Below are 14,268 nucleotides of genomic sequence, written 5' to 3' on the forward strand. Positions count from 1 at the left end.
CTGGGTTCTAGTTTGCATCTGCAAACAACTTGAGCAAGTCACTTGCCCTCTCTTTGCCTCAGTTGTCCCAACTGTAAAGTGGGATTAATAATCCCTATTTCTTCGGGGTGCCATGATTAATTTATTACTGTTTGTAAAGTGCTTTGAAATCTTTAGATGGAAGATTCTATAGAAGAGCAAAAGTAGAGTGTTGTGAGGACCTCTCAGGATAACATGGTTTGACAGTGAAGCTTGCATGTCAGCTCAGGGTTTAAGTTTTTATGAGTAGTGACAAAATGTGATGGTGTAGCTTTCAGAGCAGCTCATTAACATCACACTGATCTCAGCAGGAGCTGTGGTTATCCAGGGCCTTTGGAAACTAGGCCTGAAGAGTTGAGTGGTATTCTCTAACAATCTTCCTATGCATTGCAGAGAACTTTTTAAAAACCCTCCTAACTGGTGGGAACCGTAGAATATCTTTTATGCATCTCATCCTGGTGGTTAAGACACTAAAACCCTCCTTTGTTTGCTTCTGTAAAACGTAGCTGTGAAGACCAACAAGTCTGCAATGGGACATTCTGAGTTCCCAGGTAAAGTGGCCTTTAACTCCCTTTTTGGCTCCTCTAAACAATGCTATTAGCCGTGACATGTTTTGTGGTGGCAGCAGTCACTGTCATCACTGCCTTGGAGTTCGGTTGGTCATGGTTGCGTTTCTGTGATGTGTTGCAGCTCACAGTCGGAAATTGTCCTCTAATGAGCCTGAATATCTGTGCAAGTGGATGGGGTTGCCGTATGCAGAGTGCAGCTGGGAAGACGAGGCCTTGATTAGCAAGAAATTTCAACACTGCATTGACAGCTTCAACCATCGCAACAACTCCAAAACCATTCCCACTCGGGACTGCAAGGTTCGCGCGCTTCCTTTCTTTCTTGTGGATGGGCTTGCTCTGGGTTTCTGAATGCCGAAATTCTCACTATATTTAAATATGTTGATGCAAGATTTTCTACAGGGATGGCTATCATCTGAGGAGATCGCCTTTGCCTTTCTCCTTCCCGCATGTCAGTTTTTTTTCCAGGGGTTCTCTGCACCCTTTTCAGTTCCTTCTCCCAATTCTCAAGGCCCTGAAACACATACACCATCTGTTCCTTGAAAAACAATGGCTGGGACTCCCTTTTGGAGAGCTATCCATACTGTCTCTTCAGCATGCTAAGGCCAGGCTGGCATAGAACAAGGCTGGCAGAATCAAGAACTGGCATGAGTTAACCCAGGAATTCAAGGGAAATAACAATGGAACTTAGTCAGTGGGAAGTGACTGTAATAGGTTCCTACTAGGGCTGTTGATGAATCTCAGTTAACTCACGCGATAAACTCAAAAAAATTAATTGTGATTAAAAAAAATTGTATTGCGATTAATTGCACTGTTAAACAATAGAATACCAAGTGAAATGTATTTAATATTTTTGGATCTTTTTATACATTTTTAAATGTATTTTTCTTTTACATCACCAGAGTACCAAGTGTACAGTGCTCACTTTATATTATTTTTTATTACAAATATTTGCAGTGTAAAAATGATAAACAAAAGAAATAGTATTTTTCAATTCACCTCATACAAGTACTGTAGTGCAATCTCTTTATTGTGAAAGTATAACGTACAAATGTAGATGTTTTTGTTTGTTACAGAACCTGCACTCAAAAACAAAACAATGTAAAACTTTAGAGCCTACAAGTCCACTCAGTCCTAGCTCTTCTTCAGCCAATCGCTAAGACAAACAAATTTGTTTACATTTACAGGAGATAATGCTGCCTGCTTCTTATTTACAATGTCACCTGAAAGTGAGAACAGGCGTTCACATGGCACTTTTGTAGCCAGCATTGCAAGGTATTTACGTGTGAGATATGCTAAACATTCGTATGCCCCTTCATTTTTTGGCCACTATTCCAGAGGACATGATTCCATGCTGATGATACTCGTTAAAAAAATAATGCATTAATTAAATTTGTGACTGAACTCCTTGGGGGAGAATTCTATGTCTGCTGTTCTGTTTTACCTGCATTTCATGTTCTAGCAGTGTCAGGTGATGACCCAGCACATGTTCATTTTAAGAACACTTTCATGGCAGATTTGACAAAACACAAAGAAGTTACCAATGTGAGATTTCTAAAAATAGCTACAGCGCTCAACCCAAGGTTTAAGAATCTGAAGTGCCCTCCAAAATCTGAGAGGGACAAGGTATGGAGCATGCTTTTAGAAGTCTTAAAAAAGCAACACTCCGATGCAGAAACTACAGAACCTGAACCACCAAAAAAGAAAATCAACCTTCTGCTGGTGGCATCTGACTCAGATGATGAAAATGAACATGTGTTGGTCCGCTCTGCTTTGGATCATTATTGAGCAGAACCTGTCAGCAGCATGGAATGGTGGTTGAAGCATGAAGGGACGTATGAATCTTTAGCACATCTGGCACGTAAATATTTTGCAATGCCAGCTAGAATGGTGCCATGTGAGTGCCTGTTCTCACTTTCAGGTGACTTTGTAAACAAGAAGTGGGCAGCATTATCTCCTGCAAATTGTAACCAAGCTTGTTGTGTCTGAGTGATTGGCTGAACAAGAAGTAGGCCTGAGTGGACTTGTAGACTCTAAAGTTTTACATGGTTTTATTTTTGAATGCAGGATTTTTTGTACATAATTCTAAGTTTGTAAGTCCAATTTTCATGATAAAGAGATTACACTACAGTACTTGTATTAGGTGAATTGAAAAATACTATTTCTTTTGTTATTTTACAGTGCAAATATTTGTAATCAAAAATAAATATGAAGTGAGCACTGTATACTTTGTATTCTGTGTTGTAATTGAAATTGATATATTTGAAAATTTAGAAAACACCAAAAAATATTTAAATAAATGGAATTCTATTGTTTAATAGCATGATTAATTGTGCGATCGACTGCGATTCATTTTTTAATCGCTTGACAGTCCTTGTTCCTACCCATCTAAGATGCATCAGACTTCCTGGATGTATATATATCCTTTCCAATTCCTGTTGATCCAAGAGGAAATAAGGCATATAAATACTCTCTTCCTTAGGAGGGAAAACAGACTTCTGCTTAGTGCTGAGTTGATTTCTACAAGTGTTTTGGAATGAATGCTCACTGTTTTTGTACAATTACTTTGTCTTGTATCACAGTTAGATAGATGAATCCCTTTGCATCTTATCCCATCTATAAATTGGGCACAATAATATGTATAGGTGGAATGTGAGGCTTAATACTTGTAAAATGCTTCATGAGCCACATATCAAAGGGGAGTTAGAAATGCCAAGTTTTATTATTACTGAAAGAAAAGGCAGCACACCAGGGAGGAAGAGGAATAGAGGATGTTCCATCATATCAATTAAAATGAAGGGGGAAGGGAGATCATAAAAGAATGAAGCAAAGAAAAGAGGCAGAGGGGGCTTTCCTGCAGCTCTGATACTCTGAGATTGGGCGGGCAAGCAGGAGGAGCTAGCAAACTGTTGTCGCTGATGGCTCTTGTTGCTTCTGAGTGTGTGGCTAAATTGCACTTACGAGTTCTCTCTCTGTATATACCGCGTACCATGTATCACCAAAGTTTTTATTCACTGAGTTTGAAGGCCTGCCTCATTCTTTTCTTCAGTAAGTTTAAGTAGTCTTCCTTTTTAGGTGTTGAAGCAGAGACCCAGATTTGTTGCTTTGAAGAAACAGCCTTCTTACATTGGTGGCGAGAACCTGGAGCTCCGAGATTACCAGCTGGAGGGGCTCAACTGGCTTGCTCACTCGTGGTGCAAGTATGTAATGCTCTTGTTTTGGGTAATGCTCTAGTTTTGTTCAGGGTTGCATCATTAACTTGTTTTTAGAGCTGTTGAGCCATATTTATTCATAATGTTTCCCTGTTACACCACAGCAGGATCTGGCCCTGTTGTTGTGATGTTTTGTATTTTGACCTGCCCTGCTTCAGCACCTTTAAAGCTTAGGATCTCAAACATTGTCTCACGCATCCAGCAAAAATATCCAGGCCTCCTCCTAAAAGGAGAGGAAAAATTCTCTCTTTGGAAACAGAGGGGGAACCCAGTTGCATTGCTAGGATTCAGTATGAGCATGTGCACACGAAGCACCATCTTGATTTGACTGCATTGCTGTTTCTTTGGCTGGAGGACTGGCAAATGGGGACCATCGTAAATGTGAGCTTAAGAGATACTGAGTGAAAAGAAAAGATCTTCTCTCTCCATTGTCCTGTGGGGGATGGTCTGTTATGTGCATGGGCAGGTGTGTTTCTCTGACTCAGTGCTGTGGAGATGGAATACTATGTTTGGTTCACTGGCCTGATCCAGTGTAGCAAACCGTGTTTTCCTGATGATCAAAAGATAAATCTCTCCCTCTTAGCTTTCTTGAGCCATCTCCTGTAGGAGAGATCCACCATTTGAGAAACACTCTTCTAAATCTGATCACTGACTTTTGGTCTTTTGGCTTTGCATTTGCTTGCCAATTTGAGGGCAAATGCAGTCCAAACTTTGGCCCTGTCATTCATAAGTGATTCTTTGTAGAGCAGTTCAGTCTGAATTGCTTTGGGATCTTCTTGGCAGGATTTCAATGACCTTTTTCAAGGCATACATTTCATTCTCTGTCATTACTTGATGGCACTTAGTAAATTGATACAGCATTATATTTATTACACCTTTATTTTTGTTTCTCCGCCTTTCAGGAACAACAGCGTGATCTTGGCTGATGAAATGGGCTTGGGGAAGACTATCCAGACAATATCATTCCTCTCCTATCTCTTCTATCAGCATCAGCTGTACGGCCCCTTTCTGATAGTGGTGCCCTTGTCTACTCTGACGTCGTGGCAGAGAGAGTTTGAAATCTGGGCACCAGAGATTAATGTGGTCGTTTACATAGGAGACATGATGAGTAGAAACACGGTGTGTAAATAAAAGGCTGGGAGAGGGGAGAAGGAAAATCTCTGTGCATATATTATATGTAGCATATGGTTCTGTAGCGAGGCAAACTCTGGGTTGACATTTTAGCTATAACTGTGCAGTTTGGCCAGGTTCACTACAGCAGAGGCCTCTGTGTCTCGGGCCTTCCCATCGCTTAAATAATATGTGTACAGTGATTATTTTATTGAGCAATGGAGGTGCAGACAGGTAGGACTTTACTGGGCAATATAGGAAGCCTCAGGTTATGACTAATAATGAGACAGTGAATATCAAATGCATACAGATAATGGGAGGATTAAACTGCCATGAGATCTGGTTTAAATTACTGGCTCTGCCACAGACAGCTTCTCTGCGTTTGGGTAAATCACATGATCTCTGTGCCTCAGTTCCCGATCTGTAAAAGGAGGATGATAATCCTTCCTTCTACCCACCCTTTGTCTCTCCCCTCTGTAGATTATGGACTCTTCAGGGGAGTCTGTCTCTTATCATGTGTCTGTACAGCACCTAGCACAGTGGACCACGTTCTTGGCTGGGACTCATGGGTGCTACAGATAATAATAATGCGTGCCCCTTTAACAGCTCTGGTTGAAGTCTGTGTCTGAACTGTTGTCTTCTCTCCCAGATCCGTGAATATGAGTGGATCCATTCTCAGACTAAAAGGCTGAAGTTCAATGCACTTATCACAACATATGAGATCCTCCTCAAAGATAAGGTATGTAGTGGGGAAGGGGTATTTCACATAAACTTCCTCGTGCTGCGTAAATGGGGCTACCTCCCTCCAAACCAGTGCGTGTCGCACTGTGAGTAGAACATATGATGATTCAAAGCTGTTTCATTCCCCCCCCAACTCCACCCCTCTGGTGATTGAGGACACACAGATGCAGCCTACCATTACTTGGTGTGCTTACAAAACTACAGAGTCTGGTATAAATATAGCACAGTAGTAATATTGTTCATGATTACACATACTTATAAGGCACCTGTCACTGCGGTATCTGGGCTAGCTGTATTTGTCTTAATTTGGATTATTAACATACCCAGTAAGAAGAACAAAACACTTCATTCCCTTGCTGCCCATAACTGTTTAACGTGGGCTGGAGAGGGAAGGTGTTGGAACTGGGGATGGTAGGGTTAATGCACCCCCCATATGAGAGGGATGATACCACATTGCTTTTACGCTTACAAAAAGAGAGAGCTTCCTGGAGTGTGCCAGGAGGCCCTACCAATGAGTCACTGAATCCTGTGTGAGAACAGAGAACTTGAGAAGAGAAAAAAAAATATGGAGTGGTGAATACACTGCTTTATTCCCCCTGGGCAGATTTGTTGCTCTGGTGTTGATGCTACCTCAGCACAGTGCATGCTGGGGCTTGTGAGCACAGCAGGGACTCTGCAGTCATGGCAGAGATGGATTAAAGGAAGAGTAATGTGGGATAGGGAAGGGTTGTGTTTCAGAAATTTAAAAAGAAGAAGAAACTATCGATTTTAAAATCCATCTGTTAGCTGAAATATGTTTGAGGCATTTGATAACATGTTAGCTTGTAAACGTTTCTGTTCACCTCTGAGTGGAGCCAGAATTGGTGTGGTGTGCTTGTCCCAAAGGCATGTCGCCAAAGGAAATGCTTCTTGGTTAAGCACACTGAAAGAAAAAGGTGCTCAGACACCACAGTGATGGGTGCAGTATAAGAATTTGAATAGAACGTAATGGAATGCAATTATTGCAACGCTACACAGCTGACTTCAGGCCCACCAAGAAATTAACATTAAACGCTTGCGGGGCCAGTCTGATCTGGTGTGTCCTTTGGTTTTGTTTTTTTGCTCCAGACTGTTCTGGGCAGCATTAATTGGGCCTTCCTGGGTGTGGACGAAGCCCATCGGTTGAAGAACGATGACTCTTTGCTGTATAAAACTCTGCTTGATTTCAAGTCCAACCACAGGCTCCTGATCACTGGGACCCCACTTCAGAATTCTCTCAAAGAGCTCTGGTCATTGCTGCACTTTATCATGCCGGAGAAGTAAGCCTCCTTACTGTGTACTTCAAAAGATACCAGTATGTGTTTGTTGTCTAATACTATCTCTTAACTAGACATGGAGTATGAAATGGCTTAGTTTTGGAAGACACAGAAAGAAGTGAGTAAAACTTGAAAGGGTTAGGGTCACAGAGGGGGAAAACACAATGAAGAGGGAAAATGGCAAGGGCTGAGAGGTAAATGAATGGTGCAAAGAGCTAAACTGTGTTGGCAACAGGTGGGCTGGGTAACGCAAGACAACTTCTCCATCACTGTCTTCTGGGAGGGCCACATCTAAAGAGCCAAATGCCTGTTTTAAGCAACCATTTCCAAGGCTTCCATTAAAAAAAGGAGACCAGTTAATGAGACAGTAAAATAATGGAGAGGGCAAAAAAAGCAAATTTCAAAACTGTGAAACAAAATCTATTCGGAAGATTCTTTCCACGGAGGGATCTACAGAATGTACAAAAACTGCCCCCATGTGAGCATTGCTCAGTGACAGAATAAGGGGCCTTTGGGTAGACTGTGATTTTAATTGAGGAGGCTCCGTATGGAGCCATAAAGATCAAGGTGTAAAAACATTTTAAAATGCCATAGTCCCATTTTCAAAAGTGACTTGGGCTCTTAGAAGCCTAAATCTCATTGGCTCTCAATGAGATTTGGGCTCTTAAGCGTCTGAGTCACTTTTGAAAATGAGATGTGGGCTCCTAAGTCACTTAGGTATTTTTTGAAAATTTTACCCTATGGCTAATAATGTGATACAAGCCTTTTGAAGAAGTGAAGAAAAAGAGCTGGAGATCCTTTGGCTATAATTAAAAGGCTATGATTTAGTCACAGCAGTCATGAATTCCCTGACTACTTCAGCTTGCGGCTTGCAGCAGGGGCTGCAGCCGGGGTCGTGCACCCCTGCTCCTCGGCTTGTGGCGGGGGCTGTGTGCCCTTTCTCCTCCAGCTGCGGCTGGGGCTGTGCTCCTGTGGCTGGGGTTAGAGCTGGGACTGTGTGCCCCTGCCCCACAGCTGCGGTGACTGTGGCCGCTGGGGCGGGGCTCAGCCTGTCAGTGCTCCCGTATTGGCAGCTGTCATTCCTCTTTCGCTCCCCCCCCCCCCCAAGCCCTGCTCTGTTGTTTTTAGTAAAATCATGGAAAGGTCATGGGCTCCCATGAATTTTTGTTAGTTGCCCGTGTCCTGTCCGTGACTATTACTAAAAATAACTGTGACAGAATATAAACCTTAGCTATAATGTACCTGCTACAGAGATTGTAACCTGCTGGAGTAAGGACCATGTTCTGAGATACTGAATTATTTTGATGGCTAAATAGAAGTAGTGTTTTTCACTTCCTGTCTCGAACTGTTGCATAGTGTTTCTGTGCACTGTTTAGATTACCATTTAATTCAGCAGGTTTTGGATCATGCCCTTAAACTGCTGACACATTACACTCCCACAGCTTTTACATCTCACCAATCTGTTATCCTGTTTACAGTTTGGAATCTGTGGGATAAAGTATTAAGGACATATAAGGTGGTGATAGCAGATGGCTTAGAACACAAGGTGGGTGAGATGATATCTTTTATTGGCCCAACTTCTGTTGGTGAGAGACACAAGCTTTCAAGCCACGCAGAGCTTTACTTCAGGTCTGGGAAAGGAACTTCCCGCATCACAGCAAAATGCACGGTGCAACAGATAGTTCAGCATAAGTAATTAGCGCACATTATAAGAGACCATTCAAGGTGAAATGGCTTTTTAACATCCCTGCAGTAATAGGACAAAAAAGGGGGCTTGTGGGTTGCAGATTGTTGTAATGAGCCATAAATCCAGTGTCTTTATTAAGACCATGGTTTTTAGCGTCTAGTGAAGTTATGAATTTAAGCTCCCAGTTTCGTCTTTTGAAGGTGTTTTGCAGATTTCCTTTGAGGATAGAGGACTGAGAGGTGAGATATGGAGTGATTGTTTTGTGAAAAGTGTTCACCCCTGGGTGAATCATGCTTGTCTTTTATCATTTTTCTGTGCGAGTTCATTCAAAAGTGCAATGATTGTCTGGTTTTGCCCAGTTAGTTATTATTTAATGTTTAGTACACTGAATGAGGTACACCACGTGTTGTGATAGGCATGTGTAGGACTCATGGATCTTGAAAGATGTGTTGGAAGTGGTATTGACAGTTGTAGCATTGGAGGTGTCCAGGTTTTGCATCTGTTGTTCTGGTTGGGTCTGGTGTCACTTCAAGTTGGTGAGTTCTGATCTGTGAGGAATTTGCTTCTGGTGAGGTTGGGGGGTTGTTTGAAGGCGAGAAGAGGGGATTCAGGAAAGATTTCTTTCAGGATGTGGTCCCTATTGAGTATGGGTTGCAACTCTTTAATGATACCCCGTATGGGTTCCAGCATGGGGTGATAGATGACAACTAGGGCTGTGCAGTCGGAGGGTTTTTTTCCTGTATTAAAGCAGGTTCTCACGGGGTATTTGGGTGACCCCTTCCTGGATGCAATCTACTTCTCTGGTGGAGTGTCCTTGTTTGGTGAAGGCGGTTCTGAGTTTAAGGTGTGTATTCCGGACAGTCTCCTCGGAGCATATTTTATGGTGTCTGAAGGCTTGGCTGTAGATAACAGATTTCTTTGTGTGTTTGGGGAGGGGGGTTACTGGATCTGTGAAGGTGAGTGTGGTGATCCCTGGGTTTTTTGTATGTCATTATCTGTAGGGCTCTATTGTTGAAGCTGATCATGGTGTCCATAAAGTTGATGCTTGTGGTGTGGGAGTGATCTGAGAGAGTTTGATGGATAGGTGAAAGTGGTTGAAGTTGTGGTGGAAATCTATGAGGAAATGTAGATAATCTGTCCAGAGGATGAAAATGTCATCGACATATCTCATGTATCATTGGTTTTGTAGTGCCTTTGTCCAGAAATTCTTCCTCAAGGTGGCCCAAGAAGAGGTTGGCATATTGGGGAACCATCCTAGTATTCATGTCTGTTTCTGTGGTTTGGACAATGTGTTTGCTGTTGAATGTAAAATTGTTAAGGGTGAGGATGAAATGGATGAGTTTAGTGACATTTGAGGTGCATATCTGAGTGTTTTCCGTTGTTTTGTAGATATTTGAGGCAGGCAGCAAAGCCATCGTGACATCGATGTTGGTGTATAGGGAGGTGACGTCCATGGTGGCAAGGATGATGTTCTGAGGGAGGTTGTTAATGTTGCAGAGTTTCTGGAGGAAGCTGGTCCTTTGTGTGGTGAGTGGTTTGAGGATGGTTTCTATAAGTCTTAATATTCCTTCAGTAATAGTACCAGAGCTAGATATAAAGGGTCTGGCTGGATTCCCTTGTTTGTGTATCTTAGGAAGCATGTAGAAGATCCCTGGGGCGGGTTTGTGGGAGATGAGGTTGAAGAGTTTCTCTTGGAGTTGTTTGGGGAAAGATTTGATGATATCCTTAAATTCCTGGGTGAATTGTGGTGGGTGGGGGCTTTTTTGAGTTCTTTATAGTAGGTGGAGTCAGAGAGAAACTTAAAGTCAGGGGAGAAGTTTGGGCTAGAAGGAAGGGATTACAGGGCATTATTGCAAAGATCTGACTTCATTCAGTATAATATACATCAGTGATCTGAGAGTAACAACATGCTTTGAAATGATTACATTCTTGGTTAAAAAGATTGGAGTGAGGGAGAAATACAAAAGAGAGAATGGTTTCAGAGTAGCAGCCGTGTTAGTCTGTATTCGCAAAAAGAAAAGGAGTACTTGTGGCACCTTAGAGACGAACAAATTTATTTGAGCATAAGCTTTCGTGAGCTACAGCTCACTAATGCATCTGATGAAGTGAGCTGTAGCTCACGAAAGCTTATGCTCAAATAAATTTTAGTTTCTAAGGTGCCACAAGTACTCCTTTTTTAAAAGAGAGAAAGATTTAGTGAGGTTAGGCAAGCAGAGACATGGCTTGCACAATTCACTGTGTAGATACTTGTTAGGTTCTAGAGCTAAAATCAAAGATGTGAAAAGGAGATCAGTATCTTCAAATGCTAAGGTATCTAGATGTTATGAATGTTTATTGTTTGCTACTGTTTTAAATAACACACTTTCATATTGTACAGAAGTTCATATTTACCTCCGTAACTCAGAGGCACAGAAGAAATACTTCTACTGATCAAGAGGTCCCTGTTAACAAGATCTGTTGCTATTTACTGTGTCTTATGGGGAAGGAACATCTTGGGATTCTATAAGTTTGTGCAAAATGATTGTGAAGGTTATCAACCCCTGACTTCTGCACGTAGTGCTGGGCATTCCCCTTGCTATTACTCCAAAGCGTGTTCTCTAATCTCTCTCGAGATTATTGTTGATGTCTCCATATCCTCTTGGTGACTGTTCTGTTATCTAATTGCTCTTCTTGTTAGGAAAGATTTCCCCATATCTAGCCATTCTTCAGCTTGAAGCTGCTCCTTTTTGTAGTCCATCCAAACTAAGCCTTAACTGAGCATTTCCCCCCCTTTTTCTTTTAATGTTACGTATTCTCCACGATTTTACTTCAGGGCAATTCCCCATGTAACCAGGGAATTATTAGCAGAGTCCTTGATAAAAACAGATTCAGTGGTGGTTGTTTTTTCTAAAGTAAAATGTAGCTCTTGGTTGGAACGATGAATTTAGTGTACTATCCTCCATTATCATCTTTCTCCAAAAGCTTCTTTGCCATGTTTATTCACTGTACTCCTTATTCCTAAACGTAAGTGGGTTTATGTTTTGTGTTATGACCACCCATAGTTGCCATACAAATATTTACAAATGATGGCTGTTGTAGCCAGCTGTGGTTGGATTAGCCCTGCCTTCTGAAGAGAGACATTTTTGTTAACATAGTGGTTCTCCTGCAGTTCCATATAAATGTCTTGATGCTTCTTTTACTGAAGAGAATTTCCCTTTTACTCAAAGACTGCTGTTCTAGCTCCTTTCTCAAAGAACCAGAGACCATTAACAGTGTTGATCCTATAATCCCATTTTTGTTTCTTGGTGTAGGATATTTGTTATAGATAAACAAGGCATGGCCCTTTGTTCCTGAGATCTAGGCTGTATAGGAAGGCAGCAGCTTAGACAGTGGTTGGAGCAAGGACCTAGGACTTCAGTGTGTTATTCCCAGTTGTGCCACTGTTTTCATTTTACTCCTCCTGTAAAATAGTGATCACTTACGTAGCTCACAGGGGTGTGGAATAAATAGCTTGTGGGGCATTTTGAGATCCTCAGCAGACTAGCATTGTGTCAGTGTAAACACAGCAGATGATAGTTAAGAGGCCTTCTAACCCACCACTCCTAAATTGTACCGCCAGGTTTGAGTTCTGGGAGGATTTTGAAGATGATCATGGGAAAGGGAGAGAGAATGGCTACCAGAGCCTTCACAAAGTCCTGGAGCCTTTCCTTCTGCGCAGGGTGAAGAAGGATGTGGAGAAATCCCTGCCGGCCAAAGTGGAGCAGATTCTCCGGGTGGAAATGTCTGCCCTGCAGAAGCAGTATTATAAGTAAGGCATTTACTGAGTTACTGAAGGTGTCCAGTGGAAACGAGTTTGGTGGGTTACTTCATTAGTGTGTCTAGTGGCTGTAGTTCTGTATCCCCAAGCCATTGTGGGATGCAACATAAGTGGCAGTCTCCTTCAGTGGGGGGCGGGGCTTTCTGGTGAGAAGCAGAGTAAGATAGTATAGCATCTTGCTTATGTGTTGCCTGTCCCTAGGGCAGTGGTTCTCAACTTACTTATCATTTTGGGCCGTATGTGTGATCCACAGTGAGTTTCCTGGGCCGCAGGGGCTGGGTGGCAGGGCGGTGGCAGGGCAGCGGCAGCCAGGACCCTGACCCCCTGCTGCAGGGCCACCCCGGACCCCACGGGGCTGGCTGGAAGCCCCCGACCCCTGTCACGCAGGGCATCCCAGCAGCCCCAACCGGACCAAGCCCGTACCCCACTTCACAGGCCTGCCTTGAGCACACAACTGAGCTGGGCCGCAGCTGTGTGCTAATGGGGCCTGTGGGCCGCGGGTTGAGAACCACTGCCCTGAGGAGATGCTACAAATCGCCCCACTGGGTGGTTTGTTTTTAAAGTGGAGTGATGATGTAATTTATCTTGTCAGCATCCAGGGTGGGGACCATGCCTGTCTTATTTCTGTAAAGGCCTGTGCACGACCTTGTAATATTAAATGGTGTCTTCTTATAATAAATAATAATGTCCCAGAAGGAGGAGGGTTGGGATTTCAAGTGAGGAGTAAGAAGAGTTTTATGCGATAGAAAAGGAGATGGGGAGAGAGATAGGGCAACTGCCGCCCTGGCACAATTGTCTCTAAAAGTTTCTCTGGAGAGTCCAGTCTGCACTGTCCCCCAGTGAAATGATAGGGCCTGATCTGAGGATTTTGTTTCGTTGACTGCTGCCTGCAGGTGGATTTTGACAAGAAATTACAAGGCTCTCTCGAAGGGGACAAGAGGAAGCACGTCTGGCTTCCTTAACATTGTGATGGAGCTGAAAAAGTGCTGCAACCATTGCTATCTCATTAAAACTCCGGAAGAAAATGAAAGGGAGACTGGCATGGAAATGCTGATGGTGGGTAGTTGTTAGGCGGGTAATTGCTTTCCCCTTTATTTCCCCCCATTTCTGCCTCTGTGCCAAAACAATATCTTGCAAGCAGAGTTCCTGTTGCCTCTGTCCCCTGGACATGCTCCCTACCTCCTCCCCACAGCCAAGCCGCTGCTTCTGCAGCCTTCCTCCCCAGTTAGGGGTGGTCTTGTGTCTAGTTAGATTGGATGTCTAGAACAGGATGAACATACAGCCTAAGACAGGGGTCTCAAACACACGGGCTGCATGCGGCCCGCGGGGCTATTTCCTGCAGCCCGCCAAGCTCCCCACACCCGCCCCCAGGCCAGGGGTGGGTAAACTACTGCCCGCGGGCCGAATCTGGCCTACGGGATTACCCCCCCATGGCGCCACGAGCCCCGCACCGCTCCCTGAAGCAGCTGTCAGCAAGTCCCTGTTGCTTTTGCCTCCAGGCACCGCCCCCCGCAGCTCCCATTGGCCGGAAATGGGGAACCACGGCCAATGGGAGCTTTGGGGGAGGTACTTGGAGGAGCAGTGCACAGAGCTCTCTGCCCAGCCCCGGGGCCGTAGGGATGTGGTTCTGGCTGCTTCCCCGAGCGGTGCCCGCCCTGCCATCCCAGAGCCGCTCTAGGTAAGCAGCGCCAGGCAGGAGCCTGCACCCCGAACACCTCCTGCACCCCACATCTCAACCCCCTTGCCTGAGCCCCCTCCTGCACCCCAACCTTCTGCCCTGAGCCACCTAGCGCACCCTGCACCCCTCTTGCACCCCAACCCCCTGCCCTGAGCCCCCTGCCGC

General features: G+C 43.9%; 1 protein-coding gene across 9 annotated transcripts in view; it reads left to right on the plus strand.

Annotated features, from left to right (window-relative positions):
• Positions 1-14,268, plus strand: part of CHD2 (chromodomain helicase DNA binding protein 2) — a 95,812-nt gene that overhangs the window by 56,361 nt on the left and 25,183 nt on the right. For all 9 annotated transcript variants that reach the window (XM_038419864.2, XM_038419866.2, XM_038419867.2 and 6 more), the window contains 8 exons: positions 525-569; positions 709-884; positions 3,660-3,784; positions 4,699-4,915; positions 5,556-5,645; positions 6,755-6,945; positions 12,228-12,416; positions 13,319-13,481. In XM_038419864.2, the coding sequence (XP_038275792.1) occupies positions 525-569; positions 709-884; positions 3,660-3,784; positions 4,699-4,915; positions 5,556-5,645; positions 6,755-6,945; positions 12,228-12,416; positions 13,319-13,481 (1,196 nt within the window). The remainder of the gene's footprint in view (positions 1-524; positions 570-708; positions 885-3,659; positions 3,785-4,698; positions 4,916-5,555; positions 5,646-6,754; positions 6,946-12,227; positions 12,417-13,318; positions 13,482-14,268) is intronic.

This window comes from Dermochelys coriacea, chromosome 10 (genome assembly GCF_009764565.3).
Source record: "Dermochelys coriacea isolate rDerCor1 chromosome 10, rDerCor1.pri.v4, whole genome shotgun sequence".
Classification (NCBI taxonomy): Eukaryota; Metazoa; Chordata; order Testudines; family Dermochelyidae; genus Dermochelys; species Dermochelys coriacea.